Genomic DNA, 23,075 nt, shown 5'->3' with positions numbered 1-23,075 from the left:
ACGGTGGTGGTCGACCTCCATTGTTGGACTGTGTGGACCTCCCTTGCTGAACACGTGAACATCCATTATCGACGTGGGGTGCCGCTCTAACGAAGAGAAGGGGTTGCAGTCTTGCCGTCGTGAGACTCCAAAGAGGTAAGGAGCATTGCTATTTGTATGTAAGTGGTTGATGCCTTGTTGCACATCTATGTTGCAATATCATGGAGTTTACGCGACAAGCACCACCTGTATATAGGAATGTTTAGGGCCTCGAGACCGAGGTGGCATAAGCGGAAACACCTACTCGCCAATAGGTTAATATGTAGTGGTTCAGCCAATGGTTCTCACCCTTGGCCAACGTTGGGGCACTGTGGTGTTCTTTGTAAGGGCATTTTGTTCCTATGTGTATGCCTGGTGATATGTAGTACTCATATCAAAACCTACAGTTCAAATCTATGTAGGAAAAATACATATATTTTTGGTGTGGGTGTTAGCCATGACAGATTCAAGATCAAAACAAAAATAAAGTAGGCAAATGGCGTGGAACCTTAAGTATCTCGGATTATTATTCATGAAATTATTGTTTGGTTGTATTTTCTTGTTCAATACACCTTTCATACCTTGTAGATTGAATGGTTTTAATCAAGTCTGAAGTTATGTATACGTGATTGCTATTTCACATCATGGTAAAATAAAGATATATCATTCCTATTAGGTAATTCGATTGGATTTGATGTTTTTGAGTGTGGAATGCACTCATATTTGTAGATGAAAGATTCCATATATTGAGAATGAAAGGGGTGGCAAAACAGTTCATTTAGAATGATCAAAATGTTTGAAAAATGAAAAGATACACCCTTTTAAAAGTTACATAAAAACGGCAAAATTAGTCGACTGGGACAATTGTTAGTCGACTGATAAAACCTTCAGTCGACTGCTGCAAAAAATTTTCAGGAAACAGACATTCTGTTCAGTCGACTGATAAAACCTTCAGTCGACTAATGCTAAATTTTTTTTCAGAAAACAAACATTCTGATCAGTCGACTGATAATATCTTTAGTCGACTGATGCTAAATTTTTTCCAGAAAACAGACATTCTGATCAGTCGACTGATAATATCTTCTGTCGACTGATAATATCTTCTGTCGACTGATGCTAAAATTTTTCCAGAAAACAGACATTCTGATCAGTCAACTGATAAAACCTTCAGTCGACTGCTGCTAAATTTTCCAGAAAATTGATATTCTGTTTAGTCGACTGATAAAACCTTCAGTCGACTGCTGCTAAATTTTCCAGAAAACAGACATTCTGTCCGGTCGACTGATAAAACTTTCGGTCGACTAATTTTTATAAAAAAATATATATATATCACGTTTTGCTTAGAAGATTTGAAGCAAAAAGGTTGGTCGACCGGTGAGCCTATTGGTCGACTAATAAACATGAAAAATTGAGTAAAGAGTTTTCTAAAATGATTTTCGTGAAGGGTTTTTTAGAAAAGTTTTTCTAAAGACTTTTTAGGTGGAATGCAATTGAAATATCTATGAAGGAAATAGTTTCGATGGTAAACTAAATATGTGATTCACATATGGACTTTAGGATTATGTCCAATACATGGAACACACATGATAAAGTTGGATAATGCCATGTTGCGGCATAACCAGTGGGGGTACGAAACGTACACTCGAGCTCATAAACAAAACAGAAAATGCCGAATGTTTAAGTACTCGACACAAAGTTGAACCAGAATTATGAGAAATTGTGGTTGGTGCCTTTGAGGCATTCGATGGGTAATGTGCATATACTAAGATCAACCTGAGTATGAATTGGGGTTTTGAAAGTCCCCTGTGGTGCAATGACTTGCATATAAGAATAAATAAAATTAAAAATATGCACACATAACCTAAATATGGGATTCTGGGTATACTTGAAAGATGGTATATGTTACTGGTTTCCCAGGGTTCTGGGTACATCTGAAAGAAGATGCATGTTACTCGATCCAAACAAACAAGAATGAAAATTTATACACATATAAATTAAATATGTGATTCTGGGTATACCTGAAAGATGGTATATGTTACTGGTTTCCTAGAGTTCTGGGTACATCTGAAAGAAGATGTATGTTACTGGATCCAAACAAACAAGAATGAAAATTTATACACATATAAATTAAATATGGGATTCTGGGTATACCTGAAAGATGGTATATGTTATTGGTTTCCCAGGGTTCTGGGTACATCTGAAAGAAGATGTATGTTACTGGATCCAAACAAACAAGAATGAAAATTTATACACATATAAATTAAATATGTGGGATTCTGGGTATATCTGAAAGATGATATATGTTACTGGTTTCCCAGGGCTCTGGGTACACCTGAAAGATGGTGTATGTTACTGGACCCATGGTCTACCTTGGAGAGGGTAGGTGGTACAAGCTTCGTGGACATTCTTGTTCTTGTGAGAGCTAGGCATCTCACCCGGTCCCTAGTCCACGAAGTTAGGGGACCAGGACTACCAGTATGTCCTAGGTGGTAGATCCAAGTCTTCTGCAGAAGTACAGGGTGCATCCTAATTTTTGTTCTAGCCACTGGGGAATTCTCTCTCGGTCACTGACCGTCCCCTTTGGATATCCGTACGGCTAGTCATACAGGTTGTTAAATAATAGACCCCCTTATGGTCTCGGTCCGCTACGAGGTCTATGCCTGTGTGTACCCACAGGGTAAGAGTAAGATAAGCATTAAATAATTTAAGTTGACTAGAAACTTATCTTTGAAGAATTATATATTGTTGAGTTGACTTTAGTAAAACTTGTGGAATCTACAGCTTGTACTAAAGTGGATAAATCTACCTTTAGTTCAGTTATCTTTTGCACTGTATCATGAATTAGAAAGCATAATGATCTTCTTAGAATGTTATAAACTTTCATGCTAGTTATATCTGCAGTACTTGCACATATTTGTACACAGGTCACTGAGCACCACATATAAATATAATGCTTCTTACGCAGACAGGGGAGTCTGACCCTTCTGCTTTAAATGTTTTTCAGGTAGCAACTAATTGGAGCATCGGGGTGTCGTATTGGATAAAGCCATGAGATCTCATTTATTCAGTATTTTATGTTTGAACTCTGAATAGTAGATTTACATTTCTGTTATGGGATGTAATTAATGACATTAATGTTTAAATTAATGAATGATATGTTTAGTACTTCTCTGTTTTACCCTGTAATGCGCCCGACTTGTGTTTTTCGCACTTCCGCTATTTTAAAAAAAAAATTTTACTCCAAAATTTTTACTATAAAAAGTTGGGGCGTTACAATTTGACTTATCAAGTTGTCATAGTCCTGTCCAAGGCCGGCAAGGGTCTTGAAGACCTTGTGCTCCTCAACACACCTTTTGATAACTTCTATATCATTAGTGATGGGTTGGTATAGATTCATTTCGTTCCACATGGCGTGCAGGGAGCTGAGATAGGAATGGAAAGGTTTGTCTCCTTTTGTCAAGTGAGTAATTTCTTTATGGAGTTGGTAGAGTCTGGCGAGGTTGTTCTTCTCGCCGTAAATGGCTCTCAGGGAATCCCATATGTCTTTGGCAGTGTCGAGAAACAAGAAGCCTTCGACTATGCTTTGGTCTATGGAGTTTAATGACCAGGACATAACGAGATGGTTTCTCGATTCCCATTAATAGTAGGTGGGGTCGTCAGGCTTGAGCGGGACAATCTTACCATTAATGTACCCCAGTTTGGATTTGTCGCTGAGGAAGAGTGTGGCCGCCTTGGACCAAGACAAGTAGTTGGATTTGTTTAACGGTACAGTAGGGTTCTGCTCCTGCACAACCATCTTTGATGTGATGTGCGGGGAGGAACTTAGTTTATTCTCTTCTTCCACCATCACCGAGGAGAGGGAGTTGCATGGGGATGATCACTTGTTCATAAAAACCCGCTCTGATACCATGATAAAAATGAGAAAGAAAAAGAACTGCAGAGGAAACACGAAAGATAACGTGGTTAGGCTCTTGGCCTACATCCACGGATGAAAAGTCATTGCTCTCATATTATTCTGATGTACTGACATTTACATATAATTGAGAATTGGAGGGCAAATGCAGAAGCGTGCTCCACAGGCTTGGTGCGATGGAGAATGGCATGATCTGAACCTGGTTAACCGTTCAGGTCTCGATCGACCCAATGAATTTTTCCTGAATATGGATTTAAAGAATAGGATTTGGGATTCTCGATTGAGATCTTAAGTTGGCAAGTTTGGGTACACAACTGGATCTGGTTGGATCCGGGTTATTTAGAAGTCAATCATCGATTAACATAAAACACTTGGTTATTTAGTGATTTTTAATTGCGATTAAGCGGTGAAGCGTGCTGCCAATGAGAATGGCAAAATCTGGACCTGGTTACGGAACCACCACAGGTTCAGAACCTGACCAGACAAACAAACAAAATCAGGACCTGGATTACTGGATCAAATATTTGTCGATGATCAGGCAGTTTTTTCTCTATTATCCAAGAAAGAAAAAACTTGTACTCATCCCTGAGGAGTGAACCATAAGCATCACAAGTTTGAAACCCACAGATGCGAGGCCGAAGCTAGGTGCACTCCCTAGTGGACAACGGGAATTTCAGGGTTTCCCGCCAATAAACTCGGGGAGCAAGAAGCAAGGATGGCTGGAAAGTCGCAAACATCTTCAGTGTTGCTCATTTACCAACACCTACAAACTTCAGGAGACGGGCTAGGCAATGGTTTCACAAGATCTCAAACATGATATTATGATTATTATCATATTTGACAGGAGAACTGATGATCTCAACGGTTTTACGATGGCCAAACCCATTCAACAATCACCCTGAAGAATTCAAGAGGGTCTATTACAAGTTATGAAAAAGAGTTGGCTTGCCAAACCACCACATAGTTACAAGGCAGATACAACACAAACGCTTGCATTCTAGATGTAGACAGCAAGAATTATGACTTTGTTAAGTGCCTGAAATATTGGTGTGGTAACATGAATATGGTGATCCTTGTCAAATTCTAAAGTCCAGTTCAAAAGGATGATGTTGAGGGATTTTGGAAGTTGAAGAGTAAATTCTTTCTGGCGTACAAGAGTTTGGGATTGCAATGGAGAAGGATTTGGCTTTGTTCTTTGTGAACCAAGTCTGATAATCCCTCAGGATGAGGAGATTTAAAGAGTTCTCCAATGCCCAAATCAAACCTAAGCATCCCCTGCAGAGCAGATGCTTGGAACGATAGAGAGGTGGATAATACCATTCAAAGGATGGACACTCAAGACAAAGGATCAAACAGACTCAAAACATAGCCCACAAATTATAACTGTGAAGCAACTGAAGTTGTTGACAGTGTCACGTGTTAAGAGATGAAAACAGCTTGAAAAACTACCACACAAACAACAGGCAGTTGAATATAAAACTCCTGCATGTTAAATCAGTGAGGCACTAGTCTTTGGAAATAAAGAGCAGGGTCTTACCCATGCGTAAATGATAGAATGTGTCACCTTATGTACAAACTAAAACGAGCAGTAAGCTTTCCCCTGCTAGCTCGTCAACCATAACTAGTAACGACACAAAGGGGATGATGCAGAAAGTGTGCAATGGATAAAGGTTTCAAGACCAGAAGGCCACCTGAATAATCAACATAACAAGACCAGCTTTCAAAATATTGGGAAGAAGAGAGAAGCCATGGGCTTATAACTTAAAATATTATCATCATATTATCAAGATGTTAGATTCAATGGAGGGTGTGAGCGGCAGCATGGGCGCTTCCCCTCTTCTCATCCTGTCATCAAGCAACAGGCCTACCATCAATCTCATGTGGTAACCAACGCTGTAGTTTTACAAATCGGGCACAAGTTCCTGTGCATCAGCCACTGCTTGATGCAACCTGTATGAAAGTCATGCCCACAATCCAGCACCCCAAGCTCCTCCTCATCCACATAATCCTCCTGTCAGCAAGGGTGAAAGATGAGTAAGCGCAGAAATAACAAGTTACAGCTAGAACAGAGTCAAGCATGTATATTGATGTTCACCTGACAAATACAGCAAGGTTCGATCTCCATCGCCAGCTCGTGTGCTGATGAACTATATTTATGCTGCTTCAAACACTTCATTATGGTCTCCTCGTTCAGTCCCATACTCACATTTCCTATACGCTCTTCTAATGCTAATAGTTCCTGAAAGTTCAGCAAGAATGCAATCAGATGCTCAAAATATTTAATTGCAACAATTTCCAGCTTCAAACCAAGGCTATGTTTACACAATTGAAGTTCTATCATAGGATTTTACCTCATATGACATGTTATCTACGTCTAACCGCATGTCTCTATGACGATCATGCAAGTCTGACCCACCATAAAACACCGACTGATTCAGAATCAAAACATCCTACAAACATCACATGGACATTATTCAACTAAATTCCAGCCTTTCCTACAGACCATAAAGAAACAAGTTTACACCTAGGAATCAGAAGCATTAGTGTCAGTTTCATTCCACATAATTCTGATTAAGGTAAATGTCCATTCTTACAGAAAGTGACTTGTAATTAATAATGTTACTGTCATTGCCTTATATCATTGAATACTAACCTCAAATCTTAAACTCTCTCCTCGACGAATAAGATCCAAGGCATTTCGGATCTGTTTTCAAGAACATACATGAACATAAAAGATCAAGACAAGGACTTCCCCAAACATACAGAAAATTAAATAAAACAACAGAGTCAGGTACATCAATTAGCGCCTATCCAAAAAAAATATACATCAATTTAACAATAGAGGACCCATTAAAGAGTCAACAAGAAGGGATGCTGTGAAAAAAAAATCAACACAAAACAAAAATATGACAGATACATAGAACAAGCTAAAAAATGATCAAAGATGTATAAGATACTAGGCATTTGACCATGGTGGCATCCTCAACAGCAAAATAGTTATAAAATCTGAAATGAGATAAAGTTCTTACAAGGAGATAATGCATAGCGGCATCACAAAGCCTCAGCTATTACCATCACTGACAGTCAATCTACAGAATATCAGTGTATCACCTCTTTGAAATGCATCTCACTTAGTACGTGACTAAACATTTTCAAAGAATACTTTGCTCTTTACAAGTACTAGCCCCAATTCTCTAATATGCTTATCCCAATTCCATCATTTTTTGTTAGCTCATACAAACATGTGCACAAGTGTACACACACATACAACACAGATTAGTACAAACCTAAAAGTTCTCAGTTCACGATTCCATGATGCATATATAACCACTATAAGAGGCAAGAACATGTTCAAAGACCAAGAAAACAAATCATATTGAAATAGGCGCATCATGTCAGTCTACATTTCTATTTGACAATTGATGCTAATAGCATCCTTTTTACTCATTCAATCGTTAAACAGAGTGTCAACTGTGACAACTGATGTTACCATACATCAAAATGTTTTACTTTGCCTACTATAACATCATGTTCTGCATTTTTCCAAAACTTGGGCATTATTTTTTCTCTTGGTAATAATCCGCATAAAATTTATTCAAACCACACCTCATAAACTTACTGTTCTAGTAGATTTTTTATTTTTCTTCTTATACTGCTAACGATCTACTCCTAGCTCATTTGTTTTTATGAGAAACGAGAAAAGAAAATGAAACATAGAAAAGTAAAGAAGACACAAGGAGAGCACCAGACATGACATATTGCAAGATAAAAGAATAACAGTTCTTAATAACAAAGAGACTAGATACCTTTGGAGCTCCACTTGCACCCCTCTCTCAGAAAAAACCAATCCAAGCTAGGTCGTTGTTCAACTAAGTAATTATTGTGCACAATTTAGTATATTTAGACCTAGCACAACTAGGTAATCATGGTTAGTTTTTCCTCCTTGTAGGTACCGTTTCCTCCACTTTCAATTATGATCCACCATCCAACCCACGCTAGAATATCTGGGTCCATATTTAAATGATCCTACTCTATATAAGGTTCCATACAGTTCAAATCATCCTACACTATAGCGTAAAATGATCTTTGAGGCAATTCTGGAATAGTACCCACATCCCTTACTCATCTCATATTCCTCTCAAGCCAAGTACCACCACACTGCTTTTATCCACCAGCACCACATATTTTGCCATTTCTTCCCTTTTGTTCTCATTCAAGTAGCGAATAACAGGCCTTCTATAGACCAAGATGTGCCCCACAAATATTAGTCATCTAGCTATCAAGTTCTCAGTGCTGTTAAACATCCCCCATGGCTTGATTATTGGACAATGGGCATCTTTGGATTTTCATATGGTCCCACTAAGCAACCTGTAAATTGTCAAGAAAAATGACACATCCAAAAAACACGAGTCTTGTGCTAATACATTCTCTAAAAGCAGCCAGTCTTGGTGTTTATACTAGACAGACACTTCTCCAATTACATCAACCCTTAATGTTCACATAAATACAGACAGATGCATGTGTTGTTGTTTATACACATGCCATTAACATTCTCACTCATTGGCAGAATGAGTGAGGATGTAACCCTTCAGTTTCCCTTCATGGTCAACTTGAAGAGATGAACTGGATATGTAACAAATACTTGAGTCAAGTCTGATAAAGACACTATTATATTTTGTAAAAGTAAGCCCTAGCATCACCATGAGGAGTTTTATGTTGTCCAACCATCCAATCAAACTTTCACTAAAACGTCACACTTATTCCTATACACAAAACAGACATGAACTGTTGCAGGCAGATGATGGCAAAGGTGCTAAATTTGATAAGAACTTGGACAATTAGATACCAGTCCACATCCCAGAGGCCATTTTTTTTAACATAAAAAAAGAGGACAAAATGCAAAAAAGCATTTGATAGTTCTCCAGAAATATTATAATTCAAGGACATACCTCAGACACCAAACTAATTCGCCCCTCGCTTGCAGCTTGCAGATTCCTCAATGACAAGGGAACCCCAAGAATACCATCACCTGGTCTATCTATTAAGAAAGCCGATCTCAAATAGTGATGCGGATGCCGCTGAACAGCAGCACCAGAAGGAAGCCCCATCTCAGCCGAGGAAGTGGCAGCAACTGAACTTGGTGGTGGAAAAGAACTGCTTTGAGCTCCAGAGTCGGAGCCAGAAGATGGAAACAAGGACCTCCGAACCTCTTGTATCCTGCGCGGAAAATGTGAATGAGGGCCCTGGGTAGGGACCCAACCAGCATTTGGACCAGAAGGAGCAGAATTTGAACCAGCTCGGGTGGTTGAATTTGTGTTTGCAGGTACACTCCCACTGGTAGAACCCCAATTAGCTGGATCTTGAGCAAAATATCTTGTCTCAGGGGGTGATGGAAACATAATATGCTCAGAGATGCCTCTAGGAAAAGCCCTCGAGTTTGAATCCTCACGCAAAGTGGTTGACCTCTCTCCAGAAATGACATGAGAACTCAATGAACTACCAACTCTCAAATTAGATGTCCCATTCCAACCAAAAGAATGTAAACTCTGATGAAAACCAGGAAGATGCTGGACATTAGATTGGTTATGGGGATAACTGGTACCAGCAATCATTGATCTCAAATCCAAGGACCTGCTTGATGGGAAAACTCTACCAGAGGAGGATGAATGAGGAGGCCAAAAATGACTTCGCCTTGAAGAATTTCCTGTAGGCCACAGATGATTAGGGGACGACTCTTGAGGATATGTTGGATTCACTCTCATACGAAAGCTTCTTTGAGAGCTTTCAGCATCACTTCCCATAGACAAAGAAGAATGGCAATCTGGAATGGCTCCACTGTTACTGACACCAGGTGTTGGGTTCAGTTGTTCTTCAAGAGAATCGACACTTGGATGATGCTGTGAAGGAACAGAAATACTCAAACAATCATTCTGCCTAGAAGGAAGTATGTGACGAATGTTGTTCCCAACTTGCAGATGGGAACTGTTTTCATTCAATGATGATTGACCAGCAACCATCTCCAAGTTCTTCCTTTTGCAGGACAATCGCCTTCCATCCATTGGGCAACCTGACCTACTATCATTATCATCTGCCAAATTCCCAAACGTACTTGATGAGCTCCCACCAGGATCAGAAGAACTCCCGGTAAAAATCTGCCTGGCTACAGATGTCGATGGTGCATACTGGTGAGATCCAGAACCAACTTCTTTTAATGGTTGGATATCAGTGCCAACAAATCCAGCTTCAAGATCAGAACTGTGGAAAGTATCACTTGGATTGGAGTCTTCATGGTCTAATGGCTCATTTGGAAGACTGTTGTGCAAGCTTATGTCTACATTTTCCAAAGAAGGAATATCAGTCCGTCCCAATTGTCTTTCTTCTAAAGGTGGACCAACTCCAGCATGCATGGTTAATGACGAACTCCATTCATCATCCATTTTGACATCATTATTGCTAGGATGGTTAAGATCCTGCCGGCTAGTACTAGCACCACCTGGTGTCCAACCATTTAAGCTGCTCCCATTGTGACTCACATCATCTATATATGACACACCCACATGCTCTCTAGAAGATAACAGATAATCACGTAAATGTTGGGAGCCTCCTGAGTTTGTCATATTATTGCAATAAACCTCTTGCTCATTTCTTGAGCTAGATCCATTGTCAAATTCAAATGCCTCGAGAAAAGAATGAACAGTACTCCTTTGACCTTGCATTGATGGTCCTATGTTTTAAACTGGTGTTGCACAAGATGACCTTAGAGTACAAAAGCGTGCACCATCAGCTAATAAAAGGATTCCCAATTAGTCTGTGAAAGGATCATAGGAAAGTACCAAAAGTGTTAGTAACAGAAAAGCACAAAGCTGTTCTCTCCCACAAAATATGTGTTAATATAATGAAACCCTGGAAGTAAATGCAACAAGCAAAATTTATGGAAAGAAGATACAGAAAGGCCCCTATGAGTTTCACAAAGAGAATGACTAATCCAAAACGGGTAGACTAATAGCTTCCCAGCAAATTGCAGACAAACATATTTCGAGCAAACTGGCCTACTTATGGACACTTGAAGCATGCAACTGATAATACATAAACAGAACAGATGAATGCAGTTGATAAATTCAACAGCATGGAGGCATAGAAGAGAAAAGCTAGATTAAGCATTTAGCAAAATTCAAGCAGTTTAAAATTCATGAACATTACACTGATTCAGAGAACTGAATACATCCCAAAGCAAGTGTGACAAAGAAGCAGCTGACAAGTAGTAGTAGCGATCTCATTTAAATTCTAATATCTAAAGAGTAACTGGTATTTAAATGCCTAAATGCTGCAAACCATAGTAAACCCATGCACTGTCTTGACTTCCAGATATGTGGGTTTTCCTATATGTATTTGGGCAATGGAAAATATCAGAATGAAATATTTAATAATTTTCCTATTTCTCAAATGCTTTAAAAAAAACTTAAAAGTTAAGTATCCATTAAATTGTGAATGCAATATAATGCACAGAGAAATGATAACTAGGCCTAGGAAATTATGTTTGACAGCAAAGACACAGGAAATTTTTAAAAATAGCACCTAAGAAATACGCAATAATAGAAACACACCTAAGTTTTCAATGTTAGAAATGCAGCTAATCTTTTTTGTGCCAATCAAAAAACAAACTTTCCATTATATTACCTCGGCTTTCTACTAACCCAACTTTAGTTATGCTCTTAAACTAAAATTCCCTCCCCACCCCACTCCATCTCCCTCCCCTCCCCCTCTCCCATACAGGGCCCAGTGCCCTTCTTTTTTCTCGTCAATCAAAAACAGTTTCTATTAACCCAACTTGAGTTATGTTCTTAAATCTACGCTCACATACACAACTCAATGCCCTTATTGTGATATGCAATGGATGCCACCCCTTATGAACTTTCATGCTCAAATTTGCCTGCTATTGCCCTTTGTCCCTATCAAATTTACATTTTGTAACAAAAAAAAAAAGAGAAGAGCAGTGGTGGGTGGTGGTAGAAGGTAAAAGAGATAGATGGCAATGGTGGTAGCGGTGGCGGTGTAGTGAAAGAAAGGATAAACCATGGTTCATGGTTGGTGGTGGGAGGAGGAAGGAGAATGAAACAGACATGGGCAGTAGTAGAAGAGAAAAGTACGTGGTGATAGTGGTGGTCACAGTGGTAGAAGAAAGGGAGTGGCAGTGGGCATGAGGGTGGTAGCAGGCTGTGCTGAAAGATCTGAGAAGTGGGCAATGTTTGAGAAAGGAGAAGATAGAGATACATTTCACAGTGCATTGGACAGATTAAGAGTTTGGAGTTTTTCTAGTTGACCAGAAATACTCTTAGTGTGCTCTTTGTTTCTAGAGAAGAAGTAAACATAGTGTACTTTTTAATATTTGAAGAGCATAGGCACTTGTTTTTATTATTATTATCCATGCATGCCAACCCACATCCCCAAGCAAATGTTTGTAGGACCTGGAATACATATTCAAGCTAGTGAAGCTAGCAATCACTTCTAAGCTCAAGCGAATACCTAAGAAATTACAGGAAAATCTGTGATGCGGATGGAGAAAAGCCTACAAATGCATATATGGGAGCTCCATAGAGAACATCGGTATACACATATCATGAATTACAATCAAACATTCTAATCTCTAAAGTAGGCATGGATATTTTAACAATGAAAATAAATACATAGCATCATCGTCAACTAAAAAGTGCTAATTAGATTTGTCAATCAAGTTAGCCATATAATTCGCAGACTCGACCTTACAACAGAATTGTAAAAGACATGCATCCTATATGCCACATGTGTAAGATGCATGTTGTTAATCAGTATGAGGCTGAGGCCGGTGAAACCACAGCTCAATGAGTGAGAAAAGAAAGACAGAAGAAACAGCCGGAACCCATGTTAACTGATGCTAAGAGTTTGCACTAGAGGGTTTTTCTTGAATACGGCTAGCACCCATTACACCTCCCATGCCTCAGATTCACAATTGCAATACAAAATGCATTGCTCGATGTTAGAATAAACATGATACCAAAACCAACTTACATGTAACCAGCAGCTATGAAGCTACAACAACACTAGAAATTGTGCTTATTGACCATAAAAAATAGAAAACATAAAACGATGATTCATATCAGCACAAAAGCCAAATACCAATCCACAGGAATAGTAAAACCATGCACTCAAAATAAAAAAAAAAAATCTTAAAAACCAGTTGGTTTTCTCTTTGATTCCAGTATCAACAAACAATCGCCGATCTAAATATCGCAAATTGTCACCACTAACAAATAGCTCATTTTTCTGCTCAACAAACAAGAATTTCAACAACAAACAAACAATCCATCGCAGAAGTACGCATAATTGAAAAAAAAATAAAGAAAGGTTAGGAAAAATGGAATCTTGGTTCATCAGAAAGTCTCCCAAGTACCAACCAATGCATGAACGAACAGAAATGAACCTCACCAATATAATTGAAAACCCAACAAAGAGAGAGAAACAAAAAAAAGAAAAAGAAAAAAACCCCAAATTGGAAGATCACGGATTAAGTTGATCAACCGAAACATCATCATGAATCCAAAGAAAAACACAAAAAGGGAGAGAATTAGCGATGGTTCCGATAGGAAAACACCCCTTAACCCAACCGAATCGAAAGAAGAACAAACCACCAAACTCCGATCACCCATATCCCCAAACCAATGCACAATGAAGAAGAAAAACAGCACAAAACATCGACAAAATCCCAAATTTTCACCATGCGTTCCATTTCCCCCACCTTGCAGATAGCATCAACAAGGGAAAACGGAAAAAACCCCAAATCTAGAAACCCAATAAAGGGTGAAAGAAGAAAGGTGGTGAAAAGATTCACCCACGTACCAGAAAGAATAAAAAAGGAAGGCGAGAAAGAGAGACAGTATCGGTGGATAGATTCGCCGGAATCCTCCATTTTTTCCTCTCCTGCGGATGCCCTATGGTTTTCCGTCCGATCGATGGATTTTCCGGCGAGAATGGGACAGATTTCCTCTCGCAACGGAGAGGAAGAGAGATGGGAAGGAGAGGAGAGAGGGTTCAATATACCCTTATTATTTACTAAATATTTATCGCTATTGCTGTTTGCTAATTAATTATGAAGAAATGAAAATGTGGAAGGAAAAAAACAAAAGGCAAGGTCTTAATTAGTCTTAATTAGTCCTATCAACAACAACTCTCATTGTAGGACCATTGACCAATTAGCGGCCCTCTGACCAGCCTAACCCCTCTCACCATGTGGAGCTACAACCCTACACTTGCTGTCAAATTGGACAATCTAATCTTTCCCCTTCTTTGGGGGCTGGAGTTTTTGGGGTGATTCACTTTGAAATAAAGGAAGAAAGGGTACATAACTTGGAATTATTTAGAGTTTGCACTTTCAACTTTCACCAAGTTATATAGGGCACTCTTCTTTGCTTTCAAGGGTATGTGATGGCCTTTTTATGGGGTGTCCCAAACCATTGCTTGACTTGTTTCATGGTTTGGTTTGTTGCAATCCTATGCTTCAAGGGTATATTAAACTTTTAGGGCAAGTATGTTCTTTTGCTTTATTTTTAGGGTACCCGATTTTTGGGGCACTAGTAATTTTCTTTTCAATTTCTCTGTGGGTATTGTATTTGTATACGGGGTAAGCCAATTTGTTTATTGGCTTGTAATATGCTATTGTATTTTTTTCTTTGTTTGGAAGTGGGGGGTTTCCAAAGAGTACAATGAATTTTCTTTTAAAGATACTAATTATTTTCTTTCTTTTTGCTTTAGGGAAGCAGATTTTTATTGCACTCGTTACCTTTTTTTTCCTGCTTTCTTTGGGTAGGGTGGTGGCCCTAGCCTTTCCTTGACATGTTCTAGTCCTTGGTTTGAAAGTGAGGAGGTGATTGCTTTTTTCTTAATTATAAATTTTCTTATCTTTCTTAAAGCCACATAGTGTCTCTTTGCTTGTCCACATCTCTCTCTCTCTCTCTCTCTTGGTTGGATCATGTATTGAGTACTTGGGTTTTGTTTGGTTCATGGTGAAAGTGAAAGCAAAGGATCATCTCACCCACCTTTTAAATACCACCAACCTCATTGGTTGTGTTAGGTAGGGGTGTCAACCGGTCGAGTTTACTCGGACCAGACTCGAACCAAACCCTATAAGGTCCAGGTATGGTGATAAATAATAAGACCCGATTATGACTCGGGTCCAGACTAATACATGGACCCAGGTATAGTTTATGAAAATTTATACTAGACCCGGACCCGACCCAAGTTTCGATTAAGACCCATAATTTTTCAATGTAAAAATGATAAAAAAAAAATTATGGTTTACCAGGTATGGTTCGAGTCTGATTCATGTAGTTCTTATCAGGTCCGAGAATGGTTTTTCTTATATTGGACCCGATTAGACTCAGGTCCAAACCCAATACCATACCCAAAAACTGGGTCTAAGTCTGGTACCACTTGGGTCCAAACCAAATCCGACCAGTTGGCACCCCTAGTGCTAGGGGAGGACATGAGCTTTAGGACACCAATCTAATGTTCTGCTCAATGGCATATAGGCCCTCCATTTGACAAGTTTTCTCTATTACTTTATTGTATGTGACTGTTCTTTTGTCTACTTTAATTGTGTTTGAAAAGGGTTTTTGGTTTCAAATTTTCTTTTAAATCACAACCGTTTGAGTTTTGACATGACCAATGTCATAAATCTTGTTCTCGGAAAATTTGTCAGCAGGGTAAACTCTTATTTTAGAACTCTTGTTTTCTTTAAAATATATATATTTGAAAATATCAGCATATAAAAATTAGGGATATATATAATATATGTACAAAAAATATATATAAAAATACGAAAAAAATTGGTTTACATGTCAATGTGGTGAAAAGCACAATATTTTCAAAATAAATAATATTATGGAAATTTCTTGTTTTTCAATATTATGTCGGCATTTGAAAATATCCCAATCAAATCATGATTTTTTTTAGTTTGGGATAATTTTAAAATATAAGCGATATTTATCACATAGGATAAGACGAATCCTAATCAAAATCCACTAGTCGGTGTAAGGATGTGAACTCTGTGGGTCCAGCTCTAAATCGGACATCGGGACCTTTAATTATGTCCACGGCCACCCTGTCTGGATTCTGTATGGTTGAATTCAGATCCAACTTGTCATAAACCGGGTCCATTTGAACAATTGTCAGGCTTTTTTTTTTCTTTTTTAAGTGTCTATGGGACCAGCTAGGACCCACTCTGCTCTGATTAGGCTCTGAGTTGGGTTCCAAATATACCAACCCAACCAATCAATATGTTCAGCCACTTCTGATCTTCCCCAGTCGGGCTCTAGCTGGGATCCAACCCATTGACTGGCCACTGGCCAGGCAGGTTGACATAGCTCGAATCAGTGTGAGCACCCTTTCAGCTGCATATCTCTCTTGTCACGATCGGACACCTTATGACACGTATAAATATTATTTTACATTTAATAATTGTTAATGGTTTTTTATAATATTTTGTTCTAAAACATATTCTCACATTAAAATATCAAACAAGTATATTTTATTGATTAAAACACTTCTAAAATGTGTCATCGTGTCCTATTCTTTCAAAAAATTTGCGAACTCATGTCACATAGTCATATTATATCTTTTTTCTTTTAAGAGAGAAACCACCACTATGGTTTGGATGTCCCCCGGTTCAAGAGGTGTCACGTTGACCGTGGACCTGAGTCGTACCCGTATCTTTGTGACATAGAAACTGCATGGTACATAGGCCACATGTTTATGTTAGCACATGATATAAAGTGCATGGTTCATAGGCCACACGTGTAACGTGGCATCTGCCTACACCACGTTTTGGTGCATGAAATATGGTGATTACATACATAATCACATGCATAACGGTTATTACATATGCACGTCTATGTGCACATTTTTTTTTTTTTTTTATGATGAGGAGCCCTAATTGAGAACCAGGTCGCTTAATGGGCTCGCCTCTCGGCGAGGTAAATCCCGAGTGAGGTCACCGACATCCAAGCTCTTACCGAACCCACCAGTTAAAGTTAAAGGCACCAGCACAGCCGGCCCGGCCGGAGTTGAACATGAGACAGCAACTTCTCCCCAAGCCCACTGCCACCCAGGCGATCTATGTGAACTTTTGAGAACATAATTTTCCCCATCCAAAGCTTTTTTTACCGGTTACTACAATAATGTAAACCGATTGGAATCGATTTGAAATTCTAATCGGATATCCGGTAATCAGATTTGAATTTAGAAGGAAAAAGATAGTACCAAATCCAGATCCAACTAGCTTAAAATACCCAATCAGATTCATGTTACATGTAATTGGACCATGATATCATTGGATTCTAATTCCATTCAAACTCGGATCAGATTCGGATGTAAACCCCTAAACTGAGCTATTTTCCTTTTTGAATCTGAGTAAATAGATCTGGTTTTGGTCAGATATCCAACCCAAATCCAAACCTTTGAACAGATAAAGGTTGAAGGGAATTTATTTCTATCTACTCAACAAACAGAAGGGTCACTTGCCCAACTTGTGAAACAATTCTATTTGGTTCCTTGTTTTGGTTAGGGGCAGCATGTTGGTCATAGTTGCCAGAAACTTTTTAAGACCTCAGAACAAGCTTTTCAGATATGACACAATCTCTCAGTATTAAAATGAACTTTCTTGATATTAAAAATATTCTTTTAATGTTTAAAAAGTAACTTTCTTTTTTTTTAGATTTAGAATTTCATTTTGAAATCTAGATGTATAATGAATATTTTTATAAGAATGCTGTTTTTTTTAATAAACACACATTTTACATCATTCCCCACAATATATGTATTTTGCCTTTTAAAAAAATGTCCTTTTTTTTAAGGAATCTAAAGTGTGTTTGATGGCCTTGGACATCAGATCTAGGGCTGTCAATGGGTAAAGTTTGACCCGGACCCGACCCCTATCTATAGGGCGAGGTTTGGTGATAAATACCAACAAGAGAAAGTGCACCCCGAACAGGGGATCCAGTCATAAGCCTTATGACCTCAAGGGTCAAAGGTCTGCGAAAAAACATGCATGAGTTTGGTCTACAAGTTCCAGGCAGTGTCCAAAAGTATACCTTGGACTCTACACAGTAAAAGTCACAATCAAAATGCTAGTGGGATGGGGCCTAGGCCGCTAGGCAGGCGGTGTAGCTTCAAATCTCATGGGCGTCACTCTTTGCGCAAGACGAAGCGTGGCGACTCCCTAGGGGCAAGGGGTAAGCCCATGAAGTTTTACGCTGTCAAGACTGTGATCGGAAGCACGGCAAGCAGACCCAGGGCGGTTTCTCTGTATATGTATATGTGTATATATATATATATATATATATATATATATATATATATATATAATCAAAATGCAAGTGACACCCTAGAAACAATTCATCCCTATTAATTTTACAGGAATTTCAAACATAAAGATTATGCCAAAATCAAAATGTCAGTTTGAAAGCATTAAATGTGAACAACCCCCCTCCAACTTTCTCCAAGTTGTGGGTCAAAAGACTTCAACTCCAGTTTCAGTGTGCATTTTGTGGGCGTTTTGGAACATACCCTACAAAGTGGTTGGCCTAACAGTACGGTGAAGGACCACATCCCCCACTCTAAATATATCCATCTTCATGAAGTGAACCCATTGGTTTTTATGCTCTGTTTTCTCCTCATCTCTTACAATTCTGTCTTATATAATGGATCACATGCCATCCTTGGGCAATACATCCTTTTGTTTGGTTCCAAAAGGGCATTTTTCCTACATTTAGGTCTGTAAAGAGGTGGTTGGATTTGTATTTGATATATATATATATATATATATATATATTTTGCCAGGTTCCACCATAACAGGTAAACACCTTTCACAAGTTAAAAGTTGGTGGTTCTGGGGAAGGTCCATAAAAAAAAAAAAATTAGGCCAACCCAGCCTGCATCAGAATATACTTAGCCGAGTCGGAGCGAGGTCTAGATCTGGTTGGATCCCACAACAGCCATTGCAACGTCCCAACACAAGGTGACATGCAGTAGCTGCTCCTGTCAGACAAGCGGAGCCCCCATTGGTGGCAAGCACCTTTTCTCTGAGGGCTTTGACATGTTAATTGTTGGTTCTGGGGCAGGGCCGAGCCCGACTTGTGCTGGAATATGCTTTTCCAACCCAGACCCAGACCCAGATCCAGATCTGGATCTGGATGGACCCCACAATTGGTATTTAACACAACAGAAAGTGGATCTTGTCTGGGACCAGGTACCATATTGCTTCGAGAGACAAAAGTAAGTTTTGTGACCTTTTTCAACTCAATGCCATTGAATTGGCTTGCCAACAGGCAATAGGGCATATAATAAGAATTATTATCTCCTCAGTTGAGCAATTTTTTGGGCCGTCCATCTTTTAGATGGACGGCACATTTATGTGTGGCAGATGGTGACAACTGTCTGGGAGAGGAGGATAGAGTCAAGTCTGGTAAATGAACCGAGCTGTTCAAAACTCGACTCACATTCAGTTGACAAAAAGAGCTCATTCGGACTAGTGAAAAAAGGCCGCATTCAGAGTGGCAGTAGGCCTGGAGATAAGGTGATGACCTCTTCGTCTCAGGTTCGACTCTCATCCGGTCTTGGTGCAGGTGCCTTTAACTTATGGGTTTTGTAAGGGTTTGAATGTGGGTGACCCCACCTAGGGTTTACCTCACAAGGAGAGGGTTACATTAAGTGACCCGGTCAAGGGCTGTTTGACTCAGTTCAGATAGTGTAGGTTGTAAAGATAACATAGATGTAAGCATGCAAAAATGTAGGGAGTTCATTTATTTGCGGTATCATTTTTTACACATTTGTGTTTTCTCGAGCCGACGAGGACTACTTATGAATATCACCAAGCTGAAGAGATGTCACAAGTTCGAAACCATGGGTGCACATCCCTTGCCATGAGGTTGAAGCTAGGCCTACTCTCTATGATCAAGGGAGACATAAGGTTTTCATACTGATGAGCTCAGCTCTCCTAGAACCCCTAGACCTGGTCCTACATGATCTGGATCACATCCTATACTCGAACTATCTATCAGGCCTAAACCGTACCTACACGATTACACGGCTAGCGCCGTTTCAGCCATACTGTCTCGTTTTTTTAATGGAAAAAAGTAAGGTGTGTTTTCTCAAATGAGCAAGCTTGGTCTTGGCTTGAACATAGTGACTCGTGCCAAACTCAGCTAGTCTTAGCTTGAGCTCTACTGACCAAAACAAGTCAAGATTGAACAGCAAGCTTGCACAGCAGGATAGGACCACAATATCGCGCATCCCAGCCTCACAGATTCCTGACCATTTCTTTCTATGAAAAGAAAATCCTTAAACAAGTAAAGTAGGATAGGAGACATGAACATGTTTTCTTGCATTTCTATTGTGTGTAAATGAGATATTTACACATTTGAAAATGAGAATCTGATTCCATTTCACATTGTTTTATTTTATTTTATTTTTATAACCTCAAGAAACCGACCCCACATGAATACCTGGTCGTGCTGGCTCAGCCTGCCATACCTACGGTTGTCGTGAAGGCAGCGTAAAACTCTAAGGCTAGGACCCCTGCATCTGGGGCCTATGCTACGCATTGGCTTGCACAGAGGGGTGATGCCCATGAGAATCGAACCTTGACTGGTTGTCTAGCAGCCAAGCCCCCACCCCACTCTTGGGGCTTCCACATTGTTGCCCACATGAAATGGAGTCACACCAAATGTGTGTAAATGAATCAGAATCAGATTTGATTCATTTACACAAAAGCCATTTTCACACATTTGCAAACCAGCGCGAAAATGGCCTCACGGGTATCATACTGCAAATTCTCACATGTTTGTAAATGCATGAGAAAGTTTTTCTTGTGGGTATTGAATTCTCAAAATTGAGAGAAACCAATAGACATTTGGGGCCAAGCAATTGTGCCCCGATCCGGACGGACTTGAGTTCCTGCCCAACCTATGAGATTCATATCTTGATCTGGAACCGAATTCTTAGATACCATCAGGTCTGGATCTTGTGAATACGTGTTTGTATCATGAAATATTCATTGTTACCAATGAAATCATGAGTTTTTTTAAAGTTTTTATCACCTATCAAAATATCACATTTTCCTTCATAATTCAAAAATTTTTACATGTCTTTATGTTTTAAAGATACAAAAGGTTAATATATTTGCAAGTTACCCTACAGCTCTCATCCAAAGAAACTTGGCATATCTGACACATTTTATCATCGAAGAAAGAGACCTAGAAGGGGGCTCACAAGCAAGGTTTAGAAGCCATTCATAAATCTTAGATAGGATGAGTAAGGAGGCTGAAAGAGGAAGCAAACCTATGGCTGCCCTTCACTGGAAGTCATCATCAACCTTAGTGTTATCTGGATAGACCACTGCCAATTTTGGATAGTAGCAGCTAAACAAGGGCAATCCTGGTCCACCCTTGATATAGAGCCAACTAAAATTTCAAAACCGAACTGAGATTATACTAGATACCCATTTTGGTACTAACAATCTACCAACGGGTGCTCCGGTTGTTTGGTAGGAGCAGCTAGTGCACGTCACCTTGTGTTGGGGACGTTGCAAGTTCAAATCCCAATGGTATCGTTGTATAACTAGTATGGGACGGACTAACCCCAGCTTGCCTTTCAAAAAAAAAGAAGATAAGTAATCTATGAGGTTCCATTATCTAGTGTACAACAAGGACTCAGCTTGAATTTTTGAGAGGATTCATGCTCATGTAAAATATAATAGATATCAATAAGCCAGACCATAAAAACCATGTTTGTATCCAAGTCTATCGATAGACAGTTCCCCATGAGCTATTATTGTTCAGGGTAAGTGAGCTAGATTTGGTTAAATATCCAGAAGGAAGAAACTCCCACCACCCATCCTGTATATTGTATATGAAGTGTGGGGGAGTAGGCACCTACAAAAGTTAGCAGCCTACTGTGAGTGAACATAGGCTTTCTGGGTGTTTTCCCAAACCTGTCCTCGCAGATGCGTTCAGCATAGTCGATCTGATAAAAAAAAAATGACACTTGGATCACATTTAAAAAAACGTGATTTTTTCAGCTTGAATATTATGAATATTGTATACTATCAGTTATCAAACCTTATAAAAAACTACCCTCATAAATGATCCAAAGGTCCATTCTTATAAAATCAAGTATGTAGAACACTTATGTATATGGCAGATTTGAGAAAAACATGGAAAAATTGGTAGGCGTGTGGTAAGCACAGATCGGAGCAGGCAGCTACCCCTTACTCTTGTACATTTGTTATTAAAGTGACATGAAGAGGATCCAAAACATAAACTGGACAAACGCCTGAGGTGTTGTGGGAATTAACTAACGGATAAAGATACAATTAGGAGAAAAGGGACAGTCCGAATCTTCACATGTTTAGCCATTTTAATACTTGCAATTTGTTAATGAATCATTAGCTCATAATAAGGATGTCAATATGAATCATCTGATACAATTAAAAAACAGCCTAATTGGATCTAGCAATAACCAATCAGGACTCAGATTTGTGGTCCGCAGGCACACCCTTACCAGATTCCAATTCAATGAACTGCCCAACCTAACCCCAAGAGGTCGTGCACGTGGTCTCTGGCTCATGGATAGGGATGTCTTCCCCTATCCCAAGTTCGAATCCTCACATCGGCACTCCCTTCTAAAAGGCAAAGCAGAAAAGCTCCCTGGAGGTTGGGAGGGCACCCATGGAGTTTTACACTGTCGGGATGACGACCATAGGTACGATAGGCTAAACCCAGCATTGTCAAGTCTCTAATGCCAAGTGTGGTTTCTCCATGTTATATATATATATATATATATATATATATATATATATATATATCAGATCCAAACATGAAAATAAAATATCCTAATCAAGATGTTTACTGGATTCATATAGTTTTGAATTAAAATTTTGAGAACCCCACAACAAACCAGACTGTTTACTAAATGGATCAAGCAAGGGCTTGCAAAATAAAAAAAATATTACAAAATTTATGTTTAAGCAGATAATTAATTCTATAACAGATACTCTCTCTCTCTCTCTCTCTCTCTCTCTCTCTAGAGAGAGAGAGAGAGAGAGAGAGAGAGAGAG

General features: G+C 39.2%; 1 protein-coding gene across 3 annotated transcripts; it reads right to left on the bottom strand.

Annotated features, from left to right (window-relative positions):
- Window positions 1-5,447: 5,447 nt before the first annotated feature.
- On the bottom strand, window positions 5,448-13,985 carry LOC149835295 (putative E3 ubiquitin-protein ligase HIP1). 3 transcript variants are annotated; one of them, XM_090010492.1, is made up of 6 exons: window positions 13,805-13,985; window positions 8,881-10,739; window positions 6,585-6,635; window positions 6,283-6,381; window positions 6,027-6,170; window positions 5,448-5,942 (listed from the first exon to the last, which is right to left on the bottom strand). In XM_090010492.1, the coding sequence occupies exons 2-6, from the start codon at window positions 10,645-10,647 to the stop codon at window positions 5,808-5,810; spliced, it is 2,196 nt and encodes a 731-aa protein (XP_089866618.1). In that variant the 5' UTR covers window positions 10,648-10,739; window positions 13,805-13,985; the 3' UTR covers window positions 5,448-5,807. The 3 variants fall into 3 exon arrangements, with proteins under 3 accessions (XP_089866618.1, XP_089866619.1, XP_089866620.1); XM_090010493.1 differs by lacking the exons at window positions 6,283-6,381; window positions 6,585-6,635; XM_090010494.1 differs by lacking the exons at window positions 5,448-5,942; window positions 6,027-6,170 and having other exon boundaries at window positions 6,320-6,455.
- Window positions 13,986-23,075: the final 9,090 nt, after the last annotated feature.

Source organism: Nuphar pumila, chromosome 6 (genome assembly GCF_984573655.1).
Source record: "Nuphar pumila chromosome 6, dmNupPumi1.hap1.1, whole genome shotgun sequence".
NCBI classification, from domain to species: domain Eukaryota; kingdom Viridiplantae; phylum Streptophyta; class Magnoliopsida; order Nymphaeales; family Nymphaeaceae; genus Nuphar; species Nuphar pumila.
The sequence above is the reverse complement of the archived record's forward strand: the minus strand, read 5'-3'. Positions and strand labels throughout refer to the sequence as shown.